Source organism: Oryctolagus cuniculus, chromosome 15, assembly GCF_051225735.1.
Source record: "Oryctolagus cuniculus isolate XC-2025 breed Fujian yellow rabbit chromosome 15, ASM5122573v1, whole genome shotgun sequence".
Lineage (NCBI taxonomy): Eukaryota > Metazoa > Chordata > Mammalia > Lagomorpha > Leporidae > Oryctolagus > Oryctolagus cuniculus.
The window spans coordinates 60334491-60361892 of record NC_142881.1 but is presented as its reverse complement, the minus strand read 5'-3'; the positions used below and the strand labels follow the sequence as shown (position 1 = coordinate 60361892).

Genomic DNA, 27402 nt, shown 5'->3' with positions numbered 1-27402 from the left:
TCTGGCAAATGGCTTTGGCCTAATCCAGCCTCAGGCACTGCAGCCACTTAGGGAGTGAACAATAGATGGAAGATCTCTGTCTCTCCCTCTCTAACATGGCCCTTCAAATAAATAAAATTTTTTTAAAAAAGCTAAGATTCGCTGCTTTTAATAGGTTCTTAAAAGTCTAGTTCTAGGGATCGGCACTGTGGCACAGTGGGTTAACACCCTGGCGTGAAGCACTGCCATCCCATATGGGCACTGTTCGAGACCCGGTTGCTCCACTTCCGATCCAACTCTCTTCTATGGCCTGGGAAAGCAGTACCAGATGGCTCAAGTCCTTGGGCTCCTGCACCTATGTAGGAGACCCGGAAGAAACTCCTGGCTCCTAGCTTCAGATGGGCGCAGCTCCGGCCATTGCGGCCAATTGGGGAGTGAACCAGCAGATGGAAGACCTCTCTCTCTGACTCTCCTCTCTCTGTAACTCTGACTTTCAAATAAATAACTAAAAAATCTTAAAAAAAAAAAAAAAAGTCTTGTTCTAAAATGTGTAATGCTTGGCAATCTGTTTATTCAGAATCTTTTCCTAGTCATAAAAGATAGTATAATTTATTATAATTGCTATTGATTTTATAATCAATTTTTCTTTATGCACAGTATTTATGCATTTATTTTGGAAAGTTTAGACACTTTTTAAAAAGATTTTATATTTGAAATGGAGATTTACAGAAAGAGAGAGGGTGGAGGATGGAGAGAGGGAAAGAGGAAGGGAGGGAGGGAGAGAGAAAGAAATATATTACATCTTGTTCACTCCCCAAATGGACACAATGGCCAGGGCTGGGCCAGGCTGAAGCCAGGAGCTTCTTCCAAATCTCCCACATGGGTGCAGTGGCCGAAATACTTGGCTCGTCTTTTGCTGCTTTTCCAAGCCATAAGCACGGAACTGGTCTGGAAGTGGAGCAGTCAGGACATGAACCAGCGACCACATGGGATGCCAACATGCAGGCTCCAGCTTAACCCACTATACCACAACCCAGTCCCTATTTATACATTAGTAGTAAAATGTCCATTAAAATGTTGAAGATTTATACTCTTAATCATCAATACAAATTAAACCAAATCTCCATTTATATAAATGTCAAGAGAAAGATCTCCTCCCTAGATTTTCACAACAATTAAAATATACTAGATGGAAAGAACCTAAAACTGTAGAAAAGCAGAATTAATTCTACGTATCTTTTCACCTTACAAGTACTAACCCTTGTCTCTGTCTCCATCTGTAACTCTGCCTCTCAAATAAATAAAATCTTTATATAATCACCTCAGCCGTCATCTAATTCATTTGGAGAGCTCTTGAAGTACTTTCCTTCATTTTCACTTTAGCATCTGATAAACAATGACCTTCTGGGTCAAAGAAACGTCACTGATTTTTCCAATATGATTTATAAAATTAAAAAGCAATACACGTTGATAAGATCAATGATTGAATTAAATCATAATTTAAGACATGATTTTTGTATGGGGTAGTAACTATAAAATTAGCTAATATTTTTGGACACTTAATTTTTGAAGCAATTACTCAAGGTGAAAAGCCTTAAAATTTTTGAAAATTGACATGGAATTAAATGCTACAAAACTGCTCTAAAATAATGGCACAAATAAACAAGATTCACAGTGAAAAGACAAAAATATTTTCTCTTGCAACTCAACAAGTTAAATGGCATCCTAATTCTAGCACAATAATAATCTCAAGTAAGACAGCTACACATTATGTACCTACGGATTCTGTGATAAAGGAACACAGCAAAACTTATAAAAACAGTTAAGGAAAACAACTAAACCTGAACCTGATTAAGAACTTAAACCCAACTATCAATTTATAGGAAATACCAAGACTTACCTCAGCAATGTAACTGGCAAAAGTCTGTTGCTTTTTTTCCCTATTTACTAAGTAAATTCCAAGAGAAACAAAAAACAAAAGCAATGAAAGAGGTACTCAAAAAGATTTAAGAGGTACGTTAACTGGTCATAATGTGTGAACTCAATGTGGATCCTAATTAAAACATAAAACGTTACCTCAAATGAATGTTCTTTATTATCCTCTAATCTGTAGTCCAAAAGTACACTCAAAGACATGATGCTACAATCAAACTTCCCACTTTTTGCAGCCCAATTTGGATGTACAATAATGGCTGGTTCATCAGGCAAAATATATCTTCTTTCCCGACGCTGGCGTTCCATTTCCTCTTGACGTTTTCTTTCTTCTTCCTAAATAATTGAAATTATAATTCACAGTTAAATCCACGGCCATTGCAGCCACTGGGGAGTAAACCAGTGGATGGAAAATCTGTCTCTCCCTCTCTCTCTGTAAGTCTTTCAAATAAGTAAATAGGCAAACAAAAATTAAGTGAAAAAAGTCTCCCCAAACCAATATACAAGCTGGCATTATGGAGCCAGAGAGGAGAAAAGAAGGAAGGAATAGAGTTGAAAGATGTACCTAAGAACAAGAAAACCAAAAACAGCCTACTGGTATTTATTGGAAAGTACAGCAGGTCAATTTAAGTAAAGCAGCTGAAACTAGGCAAAGTATTGTTCCCAACAGGAGAGTAAACGCAGAGCATCCATGTTAAGATCAGAAAGGTCCCTATTCCAGCCCATGAATTTGCAAAGCTGATTTACTGGGTCTTCCTTCCATTACAAAGCACCACATTTAGGAGAAACTGCCTAAAACAAAAACAATATTATGCAGGATAGGGCAAAAAGACAAAGAAGGTCTAGAGAAAAAATAACAAAGGACAAGAGAGGAAATCCTAACAAAGCTATACCACTGCAGTTTCTTGAACAGATAATGAAAAACAGACTAGGCCTCTGTGAAGTTAAAAAATCTCAAGCAAAACTCCTAATAGAAGTTTAAGCAAACTAAATTCAACTAAGAAAAGTGAGTTAAGCAACCACTTGCTCTATCTACATTCTTTACCAGAGTACAGCTTTCAGATGCTGGCTCCCCGACTTCCAACCCAGCCTCTTGCTAACATGCACCCTGGAAGCAGGAGATGATGGCTCAAATACTTCACTAACTGCCACCCACAAGGGAGACCTGGATAAAGTACAAGGCTCCCGGCTCAGCCCTGGTTGCTACAGGCATTAAGTAAGAGAAAAAACAAACTAAAAAAACCCCCACAAACATACAAAGATAATGTTCCTTTTTTTTTTTTCCCTAAAGATTTATTTATTTATTTGAAAGGCAGAGTTACATAGAGGCAGAGGCAGAGGTAGAGAGAGAGGTCTTCCATCCACTGATTCACTCTCCAGATGGCCGCAACAGCTGAAGCTGTGCCAATCTGAAGCCAGGAGCCAGGAGCTTCCGGGTCTCCCATGTGGGTGCAGGAGCCCAAGGACGTGAACCATCTTCTACTGCTTTCCCAGGCCATAGCAGAGAGCTGGATCGAAGTGGAGCAGCCAGGACTCAAACCAGTGCCCATATGGGATGCTGGCACTGCAGGCAGTGGCTTTAACTGCTATGCCACAGCACCAGGCCAAGATAATGGTCTTGTTAGGCAGTATCATATCCAACAGCAGAGAAATGAGAACCATCCAAACATCCATCAGAATAAAGAAAATGTGGTTTATAAATACATATAAAGTTATTATTCAGTCTAAAAAAACAATGAAATTTTAGTCCATACATGGATGACCTTGGAAACTATGTGATAAGCGAAATAAGCCAGACACAAAAGGACAAATACTACAGGATTCCAATTACGTGAGGAATCTAGTATATACACACAGAAAGTTAAACAGAGGTTACTAAGGATATGGCAGAGGGAATAATCGAGAGTTACTGAATAATGGGTAGATTTTTTTGTGCATAAGGATGACCAAGATCTAGAAATGGACACTGATGATTACTGAAGAATATTTTCAAGGTATTTGATGTCACTGAATTGTTCACTAAAAATGACTGAAACAGTAAATTTAAAATAATTGGGGGGGGGGGGCATGGCACAGTAGGTTAATCCTCTGCCTGCAGCACCGGCATCCCATATGGGCGCCGGTTCTAGTCCCAGATGCTCCTCTCCCAATCCAGCTCTCTGCTATGGCCTGGGAATGCAGTTGGAGGATGGCCCAAGTGCTTGGGCCCCTGCACTTACGTGGGAAACCGGGAAGAAGTACCTGGCTTCTGGCTTCAGATAGGCGCAGCTCCGGCTGTTGTGGCCATTTGGGGAGTGAACCAAAGGAAGGAAGACCTTTGTCTCTCCCTCTGTAACTTTACCTCTCAAATAAATAAATAATATCTTAAAAAAAAAAGTATATTTTCCCAAAATAACAGAACTTATAAAAAGGAAAATAGGGATCGTTATTTAGTGCTATTATTATGTTGCTTGGGATACCTGCATCCCATATCAGAGTGCCTAATTTGAGTTCCAGCTCTGTTTCCAACTCTGATTTCTTGCTAATGTATACCCTAGGAGGGAGGAGATGATGACTCAAGTACTTGGGTCCTTGCCACCAAGTTGTGAAAACTGGATTCAGTTCTGGGCTTCTGGCTTTGGCCTGGCCCAACCCTGGCTATTATGACCAACTGGAGAGTCAACCAGCAAATGGAAGATTTTTCAAATAAAGATAAATAAATAGTTTTTAAAATAAACATCTTTTAAATTTATTTTTCCACAAACTTTTTCAAGTAACTCACCTTTGGGTATTAAAGGAAAAAAAAAGATTTGTATTCAGCAAAACTGACTTCCAAATATAAAGGCCATAAACCACTGTCAAATTGATGAACTTAAATATTGTTTCCACAAGCTCTTTCTGAGGAATCTACCAGAGATGAGCTTAACAATGACAAAGTATGCTGTGACATAATGGGTAAAGCCACTGCCTGCAGTGCTGGCATCCCATATGGGTGCCGGTTCATGCCCCGGCTGCTCCACTTCTGATCCAGTTCTCTGCTATGGCCTGAAAAAGCAGTAGAAGATGGCCCAAGTCCTTGGGCCACTGCACCAATGTGGGAGACCTGGAAGAAGCTCCTGGTTCCTGGCTTCAGATTGGTGTGACTCTGGCAATTGCAGCCAACTGGGGAGTGAACCAGCTGATGGAAGACTTCTCTTTCTCTCTCTGCCTCTCCTTCTCTCTGTTTAACTCTGCCTTTCAAATAAATCAATCAATCTTAAAAAAAAAAAGAAAAGACACTAACAAAATTTTACATATACTTACAGAATGAAGACTAAATGATTAACAAAATACAATATGTAAAGGCTATATTCTAGGTAAATGTATTATAAGTATGACATAAAAACTTGAAAAGCATAGGGACAGCACATACAAAATTATTTTTAAATTAATTTCAGCAATACTGACAGGGCAGATATGATGGCACAGCAGGTTATGCCATCACTTGGGAAGCCTGAATTCCTTACCCGAGTACCAGCTCAAAAGCTAACTATGCTGCTTCCAATAGCTCCTCCTGTCTGAGAAGGCAGCAGATGATGGCCCAAGTACTTAGGTCCCTGCTACCCCAGAGGGAGACCCAGATGGATGGAGTTCTGGATTCCTGGCCTCAGCCTGGCGCAGTTCCAGCTGTTGCAGGTATTTGAGGAGTGAACCAGATGATGGAAACTGTATCTCTGATTGTCCCTCTGTCTTTTAAATAAACAGTCTCTTAAAAAATAATAATACAGGCCAGCGCCGCGGCTCAATAGGCTAATTCTCCGCCTGCGGTGCTGGCATACCGGGTTCTAGTCCCGGTCGGGGCACTGGGTTCTGTCCCGGTTGCCCCTCTTCCAGCAGCATGCTGATTCGAAGGCAGGAGCCAGGTGCTTCTCCTGGTCTCCCATGGGGTGCAGGGCCCAAGCACTTGGGCCATCCTCCACTGCACTCCCGGGCCACAGCAGAGAGCTGGCCTGGAAGAGGGGCAACTGGGACAGAATCTGGTGCCCCGACCGGGACTAGAACCCGGTGTGCCAGTGCTACAGGCAGAGGATTAGCCTAATGAGCCACAGCGCCGGCCCAAGTAGCAACTTCACAACAAAAGCATATCTTGGCTTCTAAACTCTACTCTCCACCAAAAGTTATCAGGACGTCCTAAAGAAATGACTTATTCCTGAACCAGAGCAGGAATAACGCACACTAAGATTCAAACATTTGGGGCCGGGATTATGGAACAGCAGGAAAGGCCAAAGCACGCAATACCAGCATTCCATACAGGTGCTGGTTCACATGCTGGTTGCTCCACTTCCAATCCAGCTCCCTGCTAATGGCCTGGGAAAAGCAGTGGAAGATGGTCCAAGTGTTTGGGCTCCTATCACCCACATGGGAGAACTGGAAGTAGTTGGTTTCTGGCTTGGGCATGGCCTAGCTGAGGCTGTTGCAACCATTAAGGGAGTGAACCAGTGGATCAAAGATCTGTGTCTCTCCTTTCTAACTCTTTTAAAGAACTAAGTCTTTTAAAAAAAAATTAAGATTGAAACATCCTATTTCACAAGAAAATAAGTACTCTTAAAACAGTCAAAAGGGCAGGTAACTTGATAAGTATTTTTTCTTTATTTGAGAGACATTTGTCTCTAAACACAACAGGTACAAAGTCTCCAGGTACAAAGTCTCCATTCACTTTTTCACTCCCCAAATGAATGCCTATAGTGGCAGAAGGGCTGAAGCACATGTTGGGAATTCAATTCAGGTCTCTCAGGTAAGTGGCAGGAACCACCTACTTAAGCCATCACTGCTGCCTCCCATGGTCTGCATTAATGGGGAGCTAAAATCTGATGCTGGAGCTGGGAACTGAACCCAGGCACTAGAATATGGGAGATGGACATCCTAACTGGGATCTTAACTATGAGGTCAATTGTTCACCCTGCACATTAAAAGGGATTCCACTGGCTAATTTTGGGATACTTTTATCACCAAAGCACATGTTTATAACTGAGTCAAATAAGAAAATATTAGTTCATGGCTGGTGCTGTGCCTTAGTGAATAAAGCCATGCCCTGCAGTGCCAGCATCCCATATGGCGCCTGTTCGAATCCTGGCTCCTCTACTTCTGATCCAGCTATCTGCTAAGGCCTGGAAAGCAGTAGAAGATGGCCCCTGTACCCGTGTGGCAGACCTAAAAGCTCCTGGCTCCTGGCTTCAGAATGGCACAGCTTCGGCCGTTGCAACCATTTTGGGGAGTGAACCAGAGTGTGTGTGTACCTTAATTGAAGTATAATCTACGTACTATAAAATTCAACCTTTTCAGTAAACAGTTCTGCAAGTTTTAATGCACAAAATTATGTAACAGCCATCACAAGATATAAAATGATTCAATAAAATATTTCAGAGACTTGAGTTTTATCCCATAATTTTGTATACACACACATACAAATAAACAGCATTAAGTTACACAATCCAAGAACTTCAGAAAAGACCATTGCAAATACCATTACAGTGTTTTTAAATGACTCAAACATACCTCTTTGTCATCTTCAGATTTTCTATCATCTTCCTCTTCCTCTTCTTTTTCAGATTTCTCCAATTCCTTCTGTTCTTCCTTTTGTTCTTCTACCTTAAGTTGTTTTGTCAATCGGGCTATTAACTGGGATTTTAATCCTTTGGAACTAAGAGCTCGACTTTCTAATTCTTTTCGGAGATCATTTACCTATATATACAGAGCATAAAAACAGATAAAGAAAATGGGATTTTTGAAACAGTAAACAAAATAATTGTCTTTTTTTTAAGATTTTTATTTTTTATTTATTTGAAAGGCAGAATTACAGAGTCAGAGACAGAGAGGGAGAGACCTTCCATCTGCTGGTTCATTCCTCAAATGGCCACAACAGCCAGAGTTGGGCCAGGCAGATACCAGGAGCCCAGAGCTTATTCCAGGTCCCCCACATGGGTAGAAGGGACCTAAACATTTGGGCCATCTTCCACTGCTTTCCTAGGTGCATTAGCAGAAGCTGGATTGAAAGAGGAGCAGTCAGGTCTCAAACCAGCAACCATGCTGGCATCTCAGGTAGCAGCTTTATCTGCTAGACATGTATTATTTCTGAAAAAATTTGGTGACAGAGACACTTGTATAGCCCATACAAAATGCTTGTGAAAAGAAATACAAAATGACAGAATAATTTTAGAAAGTAATTTGAAGACTTTTTCTGAGTTTTTATTTATTTTTTATTTGAAAGGCAGTCAGACACACAGAGAAAACAGAGAAAGACACTATATCCATTGGCTCACTCCCTAAATGCTCTAAACAGCCAGAGCTGTTAGGCCAAAGCCAAGAACTCTATCTGGTCCCCCATGTGGGTGACAGGGACTGAAGTAATTGAGCTACCAGCTGAGGAACTCCCATGGTGTACATTAGAAGGAAGCTGGGTCAGAAAATTTCCAATATAGGATGAAGGCATCCCATGTTGAAACTTAACTATTGTGCCAAATGCCAGTCCCCTGTAATCTATTTTAGGATGTTTCAGGGGTTGGTGTTGTAGCTTAGCCAGGTAAAAGCAATCTTGAGAGTGAACCAGTGGATGGAAGCTCTCTCCCCTTCTCTCTGTAAATCTTAACTTGCAAAATTAATAAATAGGCGTGCTGGCACCGTTTATAGAGTCCTGGTTGCTCCACTTTCAATCCTGCTCCCTGCTAATGCTCCTGGGAAAAGCCTTGGAGGATGGCTCAGGTGTTTGGGCCCCTGCACCCACGTGGGAGACCCAGAGGAAGCTCCTGGCTCCTGGCTCCAGATCGGATCAGCTCCAGCTGATGTGGCCATCTGGGGGGTGAACCAGCAGATGGAAGACCTCTCTCTGTTTCTACTTCTCTCTGTAACTCTTTCAAACAAATAAAATAAATCTTAAAAAAAAAAAAAAAAAAAAAAAAAAGAAAAGAAAAGAAAAAAGAAAGAAAAGAAAAGAAAAAGAAAGGCAGAGAAAAACTGACAGCAAACTCCAATCCTCTGGTTCAATCCCCAAAGGCCCAAAAAGCTAGGCCAGGGCTAGGGCGAAGCCAAGAGCCAGGAAATTCAATCTAGATCTCCCACATGGGTGGCAGAGACCCAAGTACTGCCTCTCGGTGTCTTCCATTAGTGGGAAGCTGGAATCAGTAGCAGAGCTGGCATCTGAACGCAGGTACTCATATATGGAATGTGGGTATGTGAACAGCTAGGTTAAATGTCCACCCCTTGAATAGTTTTTATCTGAATAAAACAAAATTAAACTACACATTCTGACCAAGATTACTCTTCTTGTTCAGAGATTTAGAATTATAAACCTTCATAATTTCCAAGTTACCTTCATTGTCTTTGGATCAAGTTTAGACCAATGGGTAGGAGTGGAAATTTCTTTAGCTTCACCATCATCTTTTTCTTCTTCATCCTGACATACAAAGTTAAGAACATAATTACTATTCTGAAACTTTAAAATAAAAGTAATTTATTTTTAAAAGTCTGTTGCTGATCTGTGCAAGGTCACAAATGTTTCAGATTGTCTTCTCCTAAAGTTATTATTTAGGCAAGTCCACGTACATACATTCTACCACTTTTAACTGATCACAAAGACACTCATCAGCCAATCAAAGCCAGATCTGTGAAACACAAAAGGGTGATAAATTACAACACAAAGGATATCAGGGATGCACAAACACTGCTGGTCTCCACTAACCACACAGTGTGTGATCTTGCCCCAATTTTCAAGCCACCCAAAGACTGATTTAGTCAGACCTTTGAAATGTACCAAAGACGTTGCCACATAGCCTGAAATTTCAAATCTCTCAGACTTGTGGTTGTCCAATTTCAAATATCCATGACTAGAACTGATGACCGTGAAAGAGAAAATTCTTTTAAACTTTAGAAAATGGCAAAATGTTTAGAATGGCTTAATACTGAATCTTGCTCAACAACTGGTCCCAGATTCCAGCAACTAGACCTATGATAAAAACAAAACTGTGCAATTTAAGCACAACTATTTTCCTTTGAGGTCTTAGCAGTCTTAAAAGTCAGCGTAATAGACAGAATTTTTAAGAGAAAAGAACATACAACTATACTGCTGAAAGCTGGATTACCAGTCGCTGTTACCATTTATGTTCCTCCATGTGTGTTTGTTATGTAGTGTGTGGTGTGCATTTGTGCCTGTGTTCCTGTGCCTGTGAGAAGCGGAAATAGAAAAAGGGATTAGCGTTCAGTGCCTGTTCTCCATCAGCCTCCTTGCGTTCACCCTGAAGCTTCTCGACCAGCTGCTGCTTGTATCCTCGGGAGAGGGTTTCCCACTCTGAGCGGGTGGGAAGGCAATGCCAAACATCCGGGAAAAATAAAACCACTGTCTCCACATGAGCTGGAACTGTACGCCCCTTGTGGGTCTCCTCAGGGCGATGGTAGCGAATCTCTGCAAAACGGTACCTGTTGCAAGGGAAGAAGCATGTTGGAAAAAAAATTCTAAAATACATTTTAAAGACCCTAGTTCACTTGTAGCACATCAAGTAAAGAAATTTTGCTGCAAGAACTTGAGGTTGGTCTAAAGAAAAAAAAATTATAGAAGCCATAGTTCCTCTTTTGGTACATTTGTACAATATTTTAATGGTTACAAGAAGAATATGTTCCCCCAAGACATTCTTTAAGTTTCATTATAGAGCTACCCATACTTTAGAGAATACCTGAAGAAGCTGGATAGCTGTTCAGATCTCATGTGCTAAAAAAGAATATTCTTAAGTAAGTCACAAGATATATACTAAAATACAAAGGACAAATAACCCTCAAGAGAAAATATGGCTGAACAAAAATAATCAGCAACTACATCATTTTATAACAAAAGAATTATAATGAAATGAAGTTCTCTCTTGACGATCTTCTCCAGCTATGCATGAAATGAAAAGTATTTCAACATACATCCAACTTCCAAAATACAGCATAATGAAAAAAATTTTCAGTTTATTTTGATCAATTCTCAATACTTTTTCCCCAAAACATTTTTGGCACCAAATAAACTTTTGCTACTAATGGGGATTTTGCTTTTCAGATTATCTGCATGATTAGAGGTGCTAAAATACTGGGGGCTGGGCCGGGGTGGGGGTGGGGGGTACTCATAGACAAAAACATCTACATATACTATAAGAAAAACATTTCTAATCAAGAAATGAATTGGTACTTACCATTGTGTGCACACACTTAGATCAATGCCTGTCAGAGCCTTACAACAACGAATAGCAGTCTTAATCAACACAGAGGGATCTTTTTCTGGGTCTGGTCCATCCAACGAAGGAGACCAGTGGCCTCCAATGGCCATGGCTTCATCCTTGCCTTTCATGCCCACTAAAAACTAATTCAAAACAAAGAATCATTTACATAGATTATGCAACTCATCAAATTACAAATAAATACTTGAAAAGGAAAGGTACAAACCTTTCCAACATCATTTTTACTACCTCTGGTATCTGTCAGTCAAGGAAGAGTTCAGTTCATCGTGTTCCACACTGCATTTCAGCAATGGAATAGGATTTACACATCATAACTCATCCTTCTAAAATATTTCTTCAGATAAAATTATTTTAAAGAAACAAGCTATAATTCAAATTTTAACAGCATCAAGACACTCTAAATCCCATTACCACTAAGATTTATCATGCTACAGATATAAAAGACCAAAATGACATGTGAGCTAGTTACATACAAATAAGATAGAACCATAATCTGCAATGAGAAAAACACCTACATCATTAAATCTGAGTACCTTAACAATACGAATCAACAAGATTAAAAATAGCGCTTTTAACTTTATAATGTACATAGAGTTAGAACTAAGTAAAGTGAATACAATCTAAACTTTAAAATAAATGTTTCATTTTACCTTAACAAGCCTAGCAGGATGTTGAAATCCATCTCGAAGTTCTTGTGGATCCTCAGCAAGAGCACATGACTTATGATACAAATCTTCCATGCTAGGGCTAGCCATCAGCATAACCTATTATAGTCAAATAATTCAATCCTGTCAAAAGTCTAAAGTAATGTAAAAAAATGAGAAGTACTACTAATTATCCTTAAATATTAGTAATCTGAAATTTTTAATAAAAATGGAAAGTAACTTTTTAAGGGCTGCTTTTTTTGACAAATAATATTTTAAAGCAGAAGAAAACTTATAATAAACAGTATGCTAAATTTTTCCCTTAAGCCTAACATTTAGTGCATGTACCCAAAATCAGATTCTACCATGGGCTCTCAGAAGTCATTAAACACTCTTAAAAAAACCTCAATAACATCAACTTCATCCTCATGTTTTCATGAGTTTTAAGAGGTAAGGCAAATGGAGGTTAGGATAAATTACTTAAATAATTAAGAAAATCAATCAGACAAGAAAAAAACATGTACTGAGGCCTTCTTACTTATAACCAATTTCTGCAGATTAACTCCACATAACAATTATCCTAATTAAGGAATTTAAGCTGTATATCATAGAGTGGAATACAAACCTTTGCACTGTACAAGTGATCAGCATCAGGAGGATCAAGAATAGCCATATTTTTTTCTAAAGACTCTACTTCTCTGTGCATTACATAGAAATTGCAGTAATTTCCCAGCTGAAATGGTCTTGACAAAGGGAATGCATCCACCCATGTAAACTGAGCATCAAAAAAGTCACTAGGTATATACAAATTCTGATAACGGCGCCTTAGTTCCATCATGTCACAACTGGGACTGAAAAACAGACATAAGTAGTGAATAAACAGCCTTAATACTAAAGGTTATACAAATATTCACTCAATTCTGAGGCCAAATATATAACAGAACAGTAAAAAACAGGCTCAAGAGGGACAGTTAATTATTAATGAGCTACAGATTTGCATGGAGACATATGAAAATTTTATCTTTAAATTTGTATACTCACAGCTTTGAATAAATGGCTAGTACCGACATGTTATCTTTATTTCTTTAATTTTTGTGTGTAGCTTATAATTCTTTAGAGAAGACCCTCTGAAATAACTTCAACCCCAGCTCCAGAGAAGATCTGAATAAAAGCAGTTCCACCTCACTTGGAACTGAATAATATTTGAAAAAATAACAGTTCATATAGAATAGATACAAAGAAAGGACAAGAATGTAAACAAATCAGTATTTAAATGCTTCTCAATCAGGTTTACAGAGTATAAAAATATATAACTTAATTCTATAGTAAGCTCCTAGACCAAGCATATTTATATTCAAAATTAAGTACAGAAATTCACATGGAAGCAAAATCCAAATGCTCTTTGGATTATCCACACCTCCATACCCCTCTATGTGAATGGTTAAGATCCATACCTGATTATTATGTAAAGAGGGAATAAGTTTCTTGCCTTTTATCTGGCAACTTATTTTTAAAAGGATGATTTCCTTTTTCCTAAGAAGCAGAGCTTTTAAAGCAGAGGAACACAAAGGTAAATCAATCTGGTAAAAGGCCAAGAGATGTATGTTAAAAGTATAGTGAATTAAATTGGAAAACACCAACAATTTGTAAAAAAAAAAAAATATTGTCTTTTAAAAAGACAATAAAGACAAGAGTATGAAATATGAACTAATATTTATGAAGAGATGTTTATCTGAAGGCTAAAATAGAGTGGTAAACTTGTCAGTTATGGTTACAGATACAATTATACTACTTTAGATTAATTTATGCTGTCAAAATGATGAAAATGTGAAAAATTTATGTGAGTTTTGTTACCAAAAACAGTATGCGTTAGGGCAGATGTTTGGCAAAGCAGTTGAGATGACTGCATTCCATATCAGAGTGCCTGACTCAAGTCCTGGCTCCACATCACCAATTCCAGCTTCCTGCTGATGCACACAAGGGGTGGTGGCACATAAAGGCTCACATATGTAGGTCCCTGCCATCCATGTGAGAAACACAGATCGAGTTCCAGGATCCTACTTTCAGCCTTGCCCAGCCCCAGCTGTTATGTGCATATGGGGATGTACCAGTAAATGGAAGAACTCTCTCTCCATTGCTCTTGCTCTCAAAAAAATATTTTTAAAAACTTGTGTAATAGTTTCCTATTCCTAAAATGTGTGATAGAGTGTTTTACCCCAGAGGAGTAATCGATAAATAAAACATGACAAGAAATACATCATTTCTTCGGCATACAGTCTCTCATAATGCTTTAATGTAAAAAAAAAGTCTTCATTTGCACAACTATGGATAAGAGGAGCTATTTGAAACTTTAAAATCAGTTCTAGTTACAATAGGTTCACTTATATTCTGGGAATTTACTTCAAAGTGATAAAGTGAAACTGCGGAGTTCTAGCTTGGAAGGAATGAGAGCTATTCAATTTCATCTTGTATGCACTAACTCTTCCCAGAACAGAGATTAAAGCCTGAGCTTATGGGGATACTGTTGTGGCTCATCATATGAGCACTGGCTCCACTTTCCACTGAGAAAGCAGTGGAAAATGGCTCAAATGCTGGGGCCCCTGCAACCCACGTAGGAGAGCCTGATAGGGTTCCAGGCTCCTAGCTTTGGCCTGAGCTAGTCCCTGCAGCAGCCATTTGGGGAGTGAATTAGCAAATGGAAGATCCCTCTCTCTGTCTCTCCCTCTCTAACTCTGCCTAATGAACCAACAGATAAAAGGTATCTTTCTCTCTCTCTATAAGTCTCCATTCAAATAAATAAATAGATAAGTAAATCTTTAGTATCTTTGGGCCTGAAGAAGTGGTTTCAGTTCCAATGAGATTCTCTGAAATATGCAGGCTAGATATTGTTAAGTATAAATATAAGAAAAGTTAACAAAACTAATATGATTAAGTGCAGTTGCTGATGTGACCACAAGCAATAATAAATGAATAGCAATTATAAACAAGCAAACTCAACAGACAAGATTTTCTTCACCTTAAAATATACCAGCTTACTAGATCTAGAAATGAATATATAGTACATACACTTATTTGCACTTACGCCAACATCTTTGAATGTTATTAATGATCTTATTTCATTTGTTTTCATTGCAATTTGTTTTCCATCTGTTAATCAAATACCAAGATGCCATCTCAACCCACTACACTTCAATAATTATTGAAAATCGGTAATGCTATGTGCTTTAGTTATATGAAATCAAACTCAAATAATTCTCCTAGGTGAGATTATCTTCATTCTGCAGGTGAAGATCAGAAACTCTTGGCAATTCACCCCTCAATCTCTTGATTCCAAAAGCTGAATACATGAATGATGTATTTATGTATATACATGCATACATACACAAGTGTCTGTGTGTACAATCTATGGGTTTGTGAGTGTTCATAATAGGAACCAATGAAACATGAATTGGTTCACTGATGCATTATTGCTCCATCATATACAGCATACGTTGATGATTTTTAAGATACAATTTAATCAGAGAGGAATTTCCTCCAGGTGCTTTTTCAATAATTTTCAACTTAATAAATGTACAAAAACAATGTACCCTTGCAGAGAACTAAACTGCTACTTTACATTGCATTTCTGCCTATACATAAAAGGCATTAAATGTCATGAAATGAATGTTGTAGGGGAAAAAAAAAATCTGGATGTAACTTAGTCTACCAAATTATACAAAATTACAAGATCAGTAATTCAATAAAATAATGTAGAAGAAAAAGAACATACCAATCTAAAGAAAACTTCGAAAACTGAACGGTGTAACGTGGGACCACGCGTCGAACTCTCCGAGGCGATCGTTCTCTCTCTCTCCGGGGAGAGCGCTCCCGGGAACGCTTCCTCTGAGGGGATCTTTCTCTGGATCGCCGTCTTTCTCTTTCCCTTTCACGACTTCAAGCAAATTTTTCTAAAATTACTAATATTCTGGCATTATGGAAAAGTTCTTTAATGAAACAAATCTAATAGGTAATAAAAGATTCACAATTTTAAAAAATTGTGGTAAAACAGACATAACATCCAATTTACTACCATAAGCTTTAAAAAATGTCATTCTAAGTACATTTATTGTTATATACCTAATCACCATCAGCCACGGTATAATTTTTAAAACATACCTTCGGTCATCTTTTCTGTTGGGCACTTGATCCCCTCTGTCATTCCTTCCTGAAAATCTGGATGGAGGATCTAATCTTCGCGCTGGTTGTGGCTGTGAAACTATACGGACAGGAGGCTGCAATAAACCAGCTTTAAAAGATATAGAAAAAAAAAAAAAAGGATGAATTTCTTTAATCAAAGTTCAAAAGCACTAACTAGCTGAATTAGATGAAAACAGCCAAGTAAACAGGAGTCACTAAAACATTTTTTAAATCAAAGCATAAGTTATAATTGTTTTTGAAGATAAGGGGTTTTTTTTAGATCTATTTTATTTTAAAGAGTTACAGAGAGGCTGAAGCAGAGAGAGAGAGAGAGAGAGAGAGAGAGAGAGAGGTCTTCCATCTGCTGGTTCACTCCCCAGATGGCCACCAATGGTTGGAGCTGCGCCCATCTGAAGCCAGGAGCCAGGAGCTTCCTCTGGGTCCCCCAAGTGGGTACAGGGGCCCAGGATCTGCCATCCTCTACTGCTTTCCCAGGCCACAGCAGAGAGCTGGATAGGAAGCAGAGCGGCCGGGACTCAAACCATTACGGCCATTTGGGGAGTGAACCAGCAGATGGAAGACCTCTCTCTCTCTGTAACTCTTTCAAAGAAATAAAATAAATCTTAAAAAAAGTACTCATTCCCCCCATTTTTGTTGCAAGATTTTAAATTTTTTTATTTGTTGAAGGTCAAAAGTACAGAGCGAGAGATGGAAAGTGATCACCCATCTGCCAGTTCACTCCCTAGATGGCTACAACAGCCAGAGCTGGGCCACATGGGTGCAGGGATCCAAGCACTTGGGTCATCTGCTGCTGCTTTCCCAGGCACATTAGCAGGGCTTGATCAGAAGTGGAGCAACCATGACTTGACCACCATATGGGATGCTGGTGCTGCATGTGTCAGCTTTACCCATTTTGCCACTGTACTGGCCCTATTTTTATTTATTTGAAAGGCAGAGTTGCGGGGTGGGAGGACTAATCCTCTTTTCAGCATATCAGTTCAAAAGGATTTAAAAAGGTGACTTTCTTTAAAATCTATTTAATTTAATCAAATTATTAGATTTAAACTTCTCTGAGGTTGGTATTATGGTACACGGAACTAAGCTGCCATCTGCAACACATGTTACCGTGCCTATTCAGGTACCTGTTGCTTCACTTCACATCCAGCTCCCTGATAATGTGCCTGGGAAAGCAGTGTAAAATGATCCAAATGCTTGGGTCCCTGCCAATTAAATGGAGACCTGGAGAAGAGTTCCTAGCTCCGGGATTCCATTTGGCCAATTCTAGCCATTGTGGCCATCTGGAGAGTGACCTAGAGGATAGAAAAGATCTCTCTCTCTCTCTTCCCCTCTAACTCTGCCCTTAAATAAATAAAACGCATCTTTAAAAAAATTTTATGTTCTCTAAAGTACAACTATATCACAGAAAATAACAAAAAATATAGCACAATTTCGTTCTTCCAGATAACAAGATAAATCAGATTGAGCATTTCTCAAGCAGATATTTTTCTAATACTAGCCTATGATAAAGATACTCATTCTCGAGCCGGCGCCGTGGCTCAATAGGCTAATCCTCCACCTTGCAGCGCCGGCACACCGGGTTCTAGTCCCGGTTGGGGCGCCGGATTCTGTCCCGGTTGCCCCTCTTCCAGGCCAGCTCTCTGCTATGGCCAGGGAGTGCAGTGGAGGATGGCCCAGGTGCTTGGGCCCTGCACCCCATGGGAGACCAGGAAAAGCACCTGGATCCTGGCTCCTGCCATCGGATCAGCGCGGTGCGCCGGCTGCAGCGGCAGCCATTGGAGGGTGAACCAACGGCAAAGAAAGACCTTTCTCTCTCTGTCTCTCTCTCACTGTCCACTCTGCCTGTCAAAAATTAAAAAAAAAAAAAAAAAAATTAAAAAAAAAAAAAAAGATACTCATTCTCAGTATGAACCATATGATAGTGTTCATGTGAATTATTTCTCTGTAGTTTGTCACAAGAGAAAACCTCTCAACAGCTTTTTCCTAAAAAACTAGTTCAGGCCGGCGCCGCGGCTCAATAGGCTAATCCTCCGCCTGCGGTGCCGGCACACCGGGTTCTAGTCCTGGTCGGGGCGCCAGATTCTGTCCTGGTTGCCCCTCTTCCAGGCCAGCTCTCTGCTGTGGCCAGGGAGTGCAGTGGAGGATGGCCCAAGTGCTTGGGCCCTGCACCTGCATGGGAGACCAGGAGGAAGCACCTGGCTCCTGCCTTCGGATCAGCGCGGTGCACCGGTCGCAGCGGCCATTGGAGGGTGAACCAACGGCAAAGGAAGACCTTTCTCTCTGTCTCTCTCTCTCTCTCACTGTCCACTCTGTCAAACAAAAACAAAAACAAAAACAAAACAAACAAAAAAAAAACCTAGTTCAACGTGAGGGAATTTTTTTTTATCATGAATAGAAAAATGTATGTCAGCAGGATTCTTGTGCTTCTTTGATGCTTGTTTCCTTTCAATACCAGTGTCACCTCAGAAATATATTTACAGCTTTCAACTCAACAACTTCACTGGGACATCTTATATAAAAATGAAGCACTCAAGTCTTAATGGGCTATCTGAAAGGACACAAGATTCAGCCTGAAAGAAATTCCCATTATTAATACTCATATGGACAATTACAAAATCTAAAAAGAAAAATTATTGGGTATTAAGCAATAAATAAAAACTCAAGAGGCCATAATAATAATAAAAAAAAAAAAAAAAAAAGAAAGAAAGAGTAAAAGGGGCCAGTGCCGTGGCACAGTGAGTGAAGCTGCCTTCTGCAATACTAGCATCCCATATGGTCGCTGGTTCATGTACCGGCTGCTCCACTGCTGATGGCCTGGGAAAAGTCCAAGTGTTTGGGCCCCTGTCATCCACATATGAGACAAGAATGAAGCTCCTGGCTCCTGACTCTGGCCTGATCCAACACAGGCCATTGTGCTGGTTCGAGACCCAGCTGCTCCACTTCTAATCCAGCTCTCTGCTATAGCCTGGGAAAGCAGGCCCCTGCACCCGTGTGGGAGACCTGGAAGAACCTCCTGGCTCCTGGCTTCGGATCAGCGCAGCTCCTAGCTCCTGGTTGCGGCCATCTGAGGAGTGAACCATCAGATAGAAGACCTTTCTTTTTTTCTCTCTGCCTCTCCTCTCTCTTTGTAACTCTTTCAAATAAATAAATAAATCTTTAAAAAAAAAAATCTCTCCCCAGCCCCGCCACTGTAACTTTCCCCTTCAAATATATAAATCGTTTAAAAATTTTTTTTGTTTTATTTGAAAAGTAGCAAAACAAGACAGGAGAGGGGTTAGAGACAGAAATACAGAGACAGACATACACTCATCCCTTCCATTCACTGATTCACAAGCCAACTGCCTGAAATAGCCAAGGGCAAGGCCAAGCCAAAGCCAGGAGCCAGGAACTCAAGCACTGGAGCCACCACTTGCTACGACCCAGAGTGTGCACTCAGAGAAAGCTGGAATTAGAAACAGAGTCTCTCTGATATGGAACATGACTTATCCAAACACTATCTTAAACTGATGCGCCAAATATGTACCCTTACCTCTTTTGTAACGAAAGGCATATGCTTATCATTATTTTAAACTAAAGAGTGTACAGCTGTCTGAATCAAAAAGCAAAGGCATACTGCACATAATACCTTTCTGCTGTGGTTGCTGTAATAAAGGCTGTGGCTGAGTCTGCAGCAGTGGTGTAATCGAAGCTGCTGAAATCTGTGCCTGAAGCAGTGACTGAGGCTGCGGCTGGGCCTGAACACCAAATGTTGTCTGTGGTGCAATCGGCTGCAGTACAGCAGGAGGAGTCTTCAGTAAAGGTTGGGTTTGAGACTGATTCTTAACAAAAATAAATAAATAAAATGTTTTAAAAAAGAAAAAGAATAAATGGCTCAATTACCAAGTTTCTACGATACCTAACTCAGTATGCTGTGTACCTGATTTGGTAATGTTTGAATTCTTTGTGCATTCCATTTAAAAGGCATATTAGGATTGTAAGTAGCTTCAACCAGTACTCTGTCACCCACTTGCGGGGTTTTCCCTTTGACAGCACTGCAAGAAAAAAAAAAAGAAATAAACATAATTAAAAGAGATTTTCTTAAAAAGATTTATATACTTAACTATTTAGAAGTAAACTACAGGGCAGTGTTGTGGAGAAGCAGGTAAAACCACCTGTGACATGGCATCCCATAAGGGCACCAGCTCAAGACCTGGCTGCTCCACTTCCAATCCAGCCCCTCCCACCCACATGGGAGATCCGCAGGAAGCTCCTATGGCTTCCACCTGGCCCAGCCCCGGCCAATGGGCCATTTAGGGAGTAAACCAGTGGATGGAAGATCTCTCTCTGTGTAACTCTTTCAAGCAAATAAATAAATCATTTTAAAAAAAGTAAACTATGGGAAATGTAAGCCTGGAAACTCTCTTAAAAAGCAGGTTTATGAAGGAACTTTAAAATATAGTTGTGGAAAATGGGGTTAAAAGTTTATTTTGATACAAAAAAAAAAAGCCAAAAATTCATGCATATTGGACCTCCTAGACTCATTCTGTAATTACATTCCACCATCCCTACAAAAACACAAAGTTTGCAATAGAAGTAGTAATTACCATTCTATCTTCTGTGTCCCTCTTCTCTACCATCACATTCTAACTTTTAGAACTCAACAATAAGATTCACTTTGGGCTTGTGAAAGGTAAGAGAAATGGAGAGAAGAAGGAAGTCCACTTAACAGAAAATAAATTTTTTTAAAAGATTTATTTTGTTTATTTGAAAGGCAGAGTTACAGAGAGGTAGAGGCAGAAGGAGAGGGAGGGAGGGAGGGGGAGGGAGAGAAAGGTAGAGAGAGAGAGAGAGAGATTCTTCCATCCACTGGTTCACTCCCAAATGGCTGCAACAGCCGGAGTTGAGCCAAATCAAAGCCAGGAGCCAGGAGCTTCTGGGTCTCCCACATGGGTGTAGGGGCCCAAGGACTTGGGCCATCTTCCATGGCTTTCCCAGGCCATTAGTAGGGAGCTGGATTGGAAGTGGAGCAGCCAGGATTTGAACCAGCACCCATATGGAATGCTGGCAATGCAGGTGGCAGCTTTACCTGCTACGCCACAGAAATAGCCCCAGAAAAATCTTCTATAATAATCTGAGGGGCTGAAGGATTAAAGCAAAAAATTATAATGCAACTAAAATTATAAGCAGGTGCTTTATGCTATATTAAAGACGCCACCTGCCAACACCTAATGAAGCTTACCTAAGCTGAAAGAATACATCTTCATCCACAAATCCAAATGTATCATGTAGCTTTGTAACCACCCCTGTGAAAACACGCTGTTTCTGAGGTTGGGTCTGTTGCTGACTGGACCTTGGTGTCGGATATGACACAGTTATCTGTGCTGCAGGCTGGGGAGAAGACAGGCTAAGGCTTGTAGGCAGTGCAACAGCTGGCTATAAGACAAAATCAATATCAAATTAATAAATCATTTTAAATTGACCAAAAACTTAAAATGACTATTTTTTCAACATATGTTTTCAGTGAAGTTCCCTTAGATGAGTCATTTTATAGGTTCCTCCAAGGAAAAAGGTATATAGTACGATGAGTTTTAAAAACATTGTGTGTTTTTGGCTCCTCTTAGAAACTCAAAATTCATACTGTTATGATAAAGGCACAGGAAAATCCTAAGTATTATAAAGGAACTTTCTTAAAGTTTGACCACAAAATTATTTTAACATCCTGAACACTAATGCTTTAGGGATCCATGTCAGAAAATGATTTGCTAAAGAAAAAAACTTCTACACCTTTTCTGCTTCAACTGGAAAATCCTCAATCCGGAAATAGCAACATGAAATAGGCTTGGTCAATTTTAGTTCTTTAATAAAAATGGACCGAGAATGATTTTAAATTGAAAAATTAAAAAAAAGGGAACAAATTCAAGAATAATAAGATATAAAAACTTACACAGGGAAAAGTTTCTCTACTATTTCTGTTCCTAAGCTACCCAAATTTCCTATGCATGCAGCAATCACCAGCACCATTTATCATTACAGAGCATCCTGGTAACATTTTATTTACAAATGCACATATGAATAAAAAGACAGATTTCCTCTTCCTCCTCCTTACTTAAATGGAAGCATATAATACACACTGGCCCATACCTTTTCCTTTTGCTTCGTATTTCTGAGCTATCATTCCATACAAGTACATAAAAAATATCCAGCTCCTTTTTAGCACCTACATTGTACTACACACTATGTACATACCAGGGATCAGCAAACATGGTCCATGGGCCAAATCTAGCCCCAAATCAGCCTGAACTGTTAGTAAGTTAAACAACGGTTTTTATACTTTTAAAGGATCGTTAAAAAAATAATAATAATAAGTTGTCTGCGAAGTCTGTGGAAGCAAATACATATCAGAAATTCAAAACTTTTTTATTTTGTTGAGAAATTAAACTGGTAACACAATAATGTCACCTGTTAAGGTTGGGTTAAAGAAGAAATAACGTGCAAAAATTTCAAAAATATGAGCTATAAAGAAAAAGTAAAAGCAAAAAATCAGTATTAAGTTTGAAATAAAGACCTTATTTGTATTTGGACTCTTAGTTGGACCTGTAATCAAAAGGCATAAAAGAAAAACAGAATTATATACACCTTTATTTAACATGAAATTGCTAAGTTATTATGTGAATCCAACAAATACCTTTAAGTTATTAAAGAAAAAACAGAATAGGAATAAAAACTTTTATCTACCCTTCACTCAGATATCCAAAATAAAATAACACCACACCAACCTGGGTTAAAAGAGTCTGCTGGGGTTGCTGTAACTGAATATAGAGGAAAAAAATACAAAAGAAAAAGGATCAATCAGAATTGTTTCATAGATGATTTACAAAAGGAAAAATTCCTATTAAACAGTTACTTTATTTTAAAGAAAAATCTGAAAAAGTTAACAGAGGTTGTTAGGTATAGGGCTCTCCTACAAACATTTCTAATTGAAGACATGATTTATTAGTAACTTATTCAATGAACAGGTACTTCACTATATTTAACAAATAAAAGAATATTATTTTTGTTGTTATTTCATAGAAATAAAGAGTCACAAAAAACTCCACAATTCCCTAAAGGGGAAGATTTCTAGTTAACAATGTTAATTACCATGTTACAGAAATGACTCAGTATCATCAGTATACTACTTTCATAGAAATACAACTCACAAAAAACTCCACAATTCTTGAAAGGGGAATTTTTCTAGTTAACAAAGTTAAATACTATGCTAAAGGAATAATTCAGTATCATCGGTATGCTAGTTGTCTCAAAAAATGGCACTGAGGCGAGCACTGTGGCGCAGCAGGTTAAGTAGATGCTTGAGACACTGGCATCCCATACTGGAGTGCCAGCCTGTTCAAGTCCCAAGCTACTCTGCTACTGATTCAGCTTCCTGCTTATGTGCCTGGGAAGACAGACGAAGATGGTCCAAGCACTTGGCCCCTGTCACCCAGGTGAAGATCAAGATGGAGTTCCTCCACTTGGCTCAGACCTGGCTATTGCAGCAATTGGGGGAGTGAAAGAGGAGCAGATGGAAGAGCTCTCTCTCTGTTGCTCTGGCTGTCAAATACATAAATCTTAAAAAAAAAAAGAAAGAAAGAGAGATAGATAGATAGATAGATCTCGCCATTTAATTCCTATGTACGCCTGAAATGAGAAGCACTATCAATGGTCAGATATGCATAGGCATGGGGACCATGAAGGACCGCACATTCTGAAATATATATATATGCTGTCTTTTTAACTTCTATTTTCATTTAGTTGAAAGAAAGAGATCATCACTGACTCACTCCCCAAATGCCAACAACAGCCAGAGCAGGGGCCAGGATGAAGCCAGGAACCTGGAACTCATCCTGGATTTTCTACAAGGGGTAAGTACCCAAGTACTTCGGCATCATTTGCAGGCTCCCAGGGTGTGTATTGGCAGGAAGATGAATGTTAAGCAGAGGAGAGGCTACTTGAATCAGACACTCAGATATGGGATGTAGGCATCCCAAGTGGTGACTTAACAACTTGTCCCATGACACCCCAAATACGCTTCTTCTGGCAATAGCGAAGTATACCATTACAAGAAAGTAAAAGGAACTGATGGAAGAGGGGAAATTAAAAAGTTCTGGAGGGGCTGCCACCATGGTGTAGTGGGCTCAGCCTCTATCTGTGGTACCTGCATCCCACATGGGCACCAGTTAGTATCCTGGCTGCTCCTCTTCCAGCTCTCTGCTATGGCCTTGGAAAGCAGAAAATAGCTGAAGTGCTTGGGTCCCTGCACCCACAAAGGATCGGCCCAGCTCCAGCCATTGAGGCCACTTAGGGATGAAGCAGCAGATGGAAGACCTTTTCTGTCTCTCTCTCTAACTGTACCTCTCAAGTAAATAAATAAATCTTCTGAAAAAATAATTCTTCAACATAAATTTTACTTATGATAGGATAAAAGAATGCATATGAGGTTCTAACTCAAAACTATTGAGATTCACCATGTATTAGAGGTTAAATCACATCCAAATACTTTCTGGGGGCCAGAATAGGCATTGAGACATAGTAGGATAAGTCACCACTTCGGATGTCTGCATTCTGTATCCTAGCAACAAGTTAAGAGTCCTGACCACTCTAAGTTTCCAATTCAGCTTCGTGCTAATACTTCTGGGAGGGAGCAGATAATGGTGTGAGTGCTTGGATTCCTGCCAATCATATACAAGACACCAATGAGGTTCCTGGCTACTGGCTTACTCTGGCCTACCACTGAGTACTGCAAGAATTTGGGGAATGAAGTAGTGTTTGGAACATCTCTTCCTCTCTTTTTCAAATAAATAAAACTTTTTTGACATACTTTTTTTCTGTAAGAATGGTTGTATACTGCACTTTGCATATGGTTCAACAGAACACATTATAATCTTTCTTTTTTCCAAGATTTATTTTAAAGAGTTGCAGAGAGAGATAGAGACACAGAAAGAGATTTTCCATCCGCTGGTTCACTCCCCAAATGGCTGCAATGTCCAGAACTGAGCTGATCTGAATCCAACTGGCAGGAGCTTCTTCCGGAATAAAACAACAACAATGAATTCTGGAACAATTGGCTATTTTAAAATCAGTTTTTAATACAGAAAATATAAACTAACCTGTTGTTGCACACTATACAAGGCCTGTTGAGGTTGTGAATATTGCTGAAAGATTAAAAAATTTTTTCAAAGAACAATATATTAGCTTTATTCATTCTCTAAAGATGATTTACAAATACAGTTACATAACGTAAATAGTTACAATGAAAAGGAATTTTCTGGAACAACTAAACTTTGAAATAAACAAAATGATAACTACTTACAACTGAAATTTGTAAAAATTGAATTGTTTAAATAATTAAAGTAGAAGAACAAATTTAAGAACTTAATTCATTAGAATTTCAATTATGCAACATCTTTCTCTAAGTATTGGGCATATACAACCAAAAAAAATAAGCATGATAAAACCTCTCAATTTTTTCGTAGCAACCCTGACCACTCAGATCTTACAATGCTGTATCAGAAATCATAAACTAGTAGGGATTCACCTGTTGCAATGCAGCTGCTGCAGCTGCAGCTTGTTGCTGTAATGCTGCAGTTTGAGTTAACTGATAGTTTGCTGGAGTCTGTGTGGTGAGGCCTGCTGCTGCCAATGCAGTTTGCTGTGTATAAATGGTAGGAGATGCTCCAAGAAGTGATGGCTGCTGAACACCCAGTGCAGCTAAAATGAGATTAAAAAGGAGAGGGAAGAAAATTAAGGTTATTTGGATCTCTTCCAAGAATTGACTGCTTAGTTGTACACTACAATCTGTGATAGTTTACTAAAAAAAATTTCAGTAATACTTCTTAAATTTAACTGATTTATGTCCCTCCCAGGACCTCAACAGCTTTATGTTACATGTTCATGCTTTAATAAATATAAACTAAAGAATGAAACCAACTAATCTTACCTAGACCAAGAGGCTACAGTACCCTCAAAAAGTATTTTTAGGAAGTAAAACAGAAACACAGCGTTAAGCTGCTTCCTTTAACACTGGGCATTCCAGTATCTGAAAGCCAGTTTGAATATCAGCTGCTCCACTTCTGATCCAGCTACCTGCTAACATGCTTGAGAAAATAGCCAAAGACAACCCTAGTACTTGGGCCCCTCCACCCACAGGCAAGCCTTGGATAGAGTTCTGGGTTCCTACCTTCAGCCTACTTCAGCCTGAGGTGCTGCAGCCATTTAGGAAATGAACCAGAAAATGGAAGAACCCTCTCTTACTCTCTCCCCCTCTACTTCTTTCTGTCATTCTGCCTTTCAAATAAATGTTTTAAATATCTAATAAAAAAGTAAAACATAAAAATATCTTATTTAACTAAAATTTATTTTTACCTGGAAGCAGATGATAAATATAGTGACAGTAATGCTGAAAGTGATCTACCTTCAGAACTTTCTAGGGGCTGGCTCTGTGGCACAGCATGTTAAGCCCTGGCCTACAGTGCTGGCATCCCATATGGGCGCCAGTTAGAATCCTGGCTGCTCCACTTCCCATCCAGCTCCTTGTTAATGCACTTGAGAAAGCAGCAGAGGATGGCCCAAGTCCCTGGGTCCTTACACAACATGGAAGACCCAGAAGTTGTTCCTGGCTTCAGATCGGCTCAGCTCTGGCCGCTGCAGCCATTTGGGGAGTGAACCAGCAGATGGAAGACCCCTCTCTTTCTCTACCTCTATAACTCTTGTCTTTCAAATAAATAAAATTTTAAAGATTCTGCAGAGCAAACAACAGAGTAAACAGAAAATCAACAGAATGGGAGAATACATTTGCAAACCATATGTCTGATGAAGTGGTTAATAAACTGTATGAAAATCAAACAATAACCCGATTAAAAAATGAACAAAAGACCTGAATAAACATTTCTGGAAATATATACAAATAATGGAAATAATGGTCTATGAAAAAATATTCAACATCACTATCATCAAGGAAAAAATGCAAATTAAACCACAATGAGGGATCAGCACTGTGGTACAGTGGGGTAAGCCAACAACTGTGGGGACAGTGCTGTGGCACAGCAGGTAAAGCTATTGCCTGCAGTGGCAGCATCCCATATGGGCACTGGTTCAAGTCCTATATACTCCATTTCCGATCCAGCTCTCTGTTATGGCCTAGGAAAGCAGCGAGGGATGGCCCAAGTGTTTGGGCCCCTATACCCACTCAGGAGACCCAGAAGCAGCTCCTGTCTCCTGGCTTCAGATCAGCCCAGTTCTGGCCAATGTAGCCACTTGGAGATTGAACCAGCAGATGAAGAACCTCTCACTCTCTCAATCTCTCACGTAAATAATTCCTTTATTTGACAGGCAGAGTTAGACAGTGAGAGACAGAAAGGTCTTCCTTCTGTTGGTTCACCCCCGAAATGGCCGCTACGGCCAGCCCACTGCGCCAA

The 27402-nt window shown here is 39.5% G+C and overlaps 1 protein-coding gene and 1 non-coding gene across 13 annotated transcripts in view; both read right to left on the bottom strand.

Moving 5' to 3' along the window:
* CCAR1 (cell division cycle and apoptosis regulator 1) overlaps window positions 1-27402 on the bottom strand; it is a 53248-nt gene that overhangs the window by 12601 nt on the left and 13245 nt on the right. For 5 of the 12 annotated variants that reach the window (XM_089314959.1, XM_089314967.1, XM_089314957.1 and 2 more), the window contains exons 3-17: window positions 25524-25696; window positions 25096-25140; window positions 22726-22758; window positions 21189-21382; window positions 19887-20001; window positions 19596-19788; window positions 15932-16061; window positions 15546-15707; window positions 12402-12627; window positions 11783-11896; window positions 11088-11254; window positions 10128-10338; window positions 9236-9319; window positions 7426-7611; window positions 2056-2247 (exon numbers count right to left, since the gene is read on the bottom strand). In XM_089314959.1, the coding sequence (XP_089171085.1) occupies window positions 2056-2247; window positions 7426-7611; window positions 9236-9319; window positions 10128-10338; window positions 11088-11254; window positions 11783-11896; window positions 12402-12627; window positions 15546-15707; window positions 15932-16061; window positions 19596-19788; window positions 19887-20001; window positions 21189-21382; window positions 22726-22758; window positions 25096-25140; window positions 25524-25696 (2225 nt within the window). The remainder of the gene's footprint in view (window positions 1-2055; window positions 2248-7425; window positions 7612-9235; window positions 9320-10127; window positions 10339-11087; window positions 11255-11782; window positions 11897-12401; window positions 12628-15545; window positions 15708-15931; window positions 16062-19595; window positions 19789-19886; window positions 20002-21188; window positions 21383-22725; window positions 22759-25095; window positions 25141-25523; window positions 25697-27402) is intronic. The other 7 variants (XM_089314963.1, XM_089314960.1, XM_089314962.1 and 4 more) reach the window with 2 other exon arrangements.
* Window positions 11385-11449, bottom strand: LOC127484289 (small nucleolar RNA SNORD98). Its single transcript, XR_007911170.1, has one exon. It is a non-coding gene; the product is annotated as a small nucleolar RNA SNORD98 (small nucleolar RNA).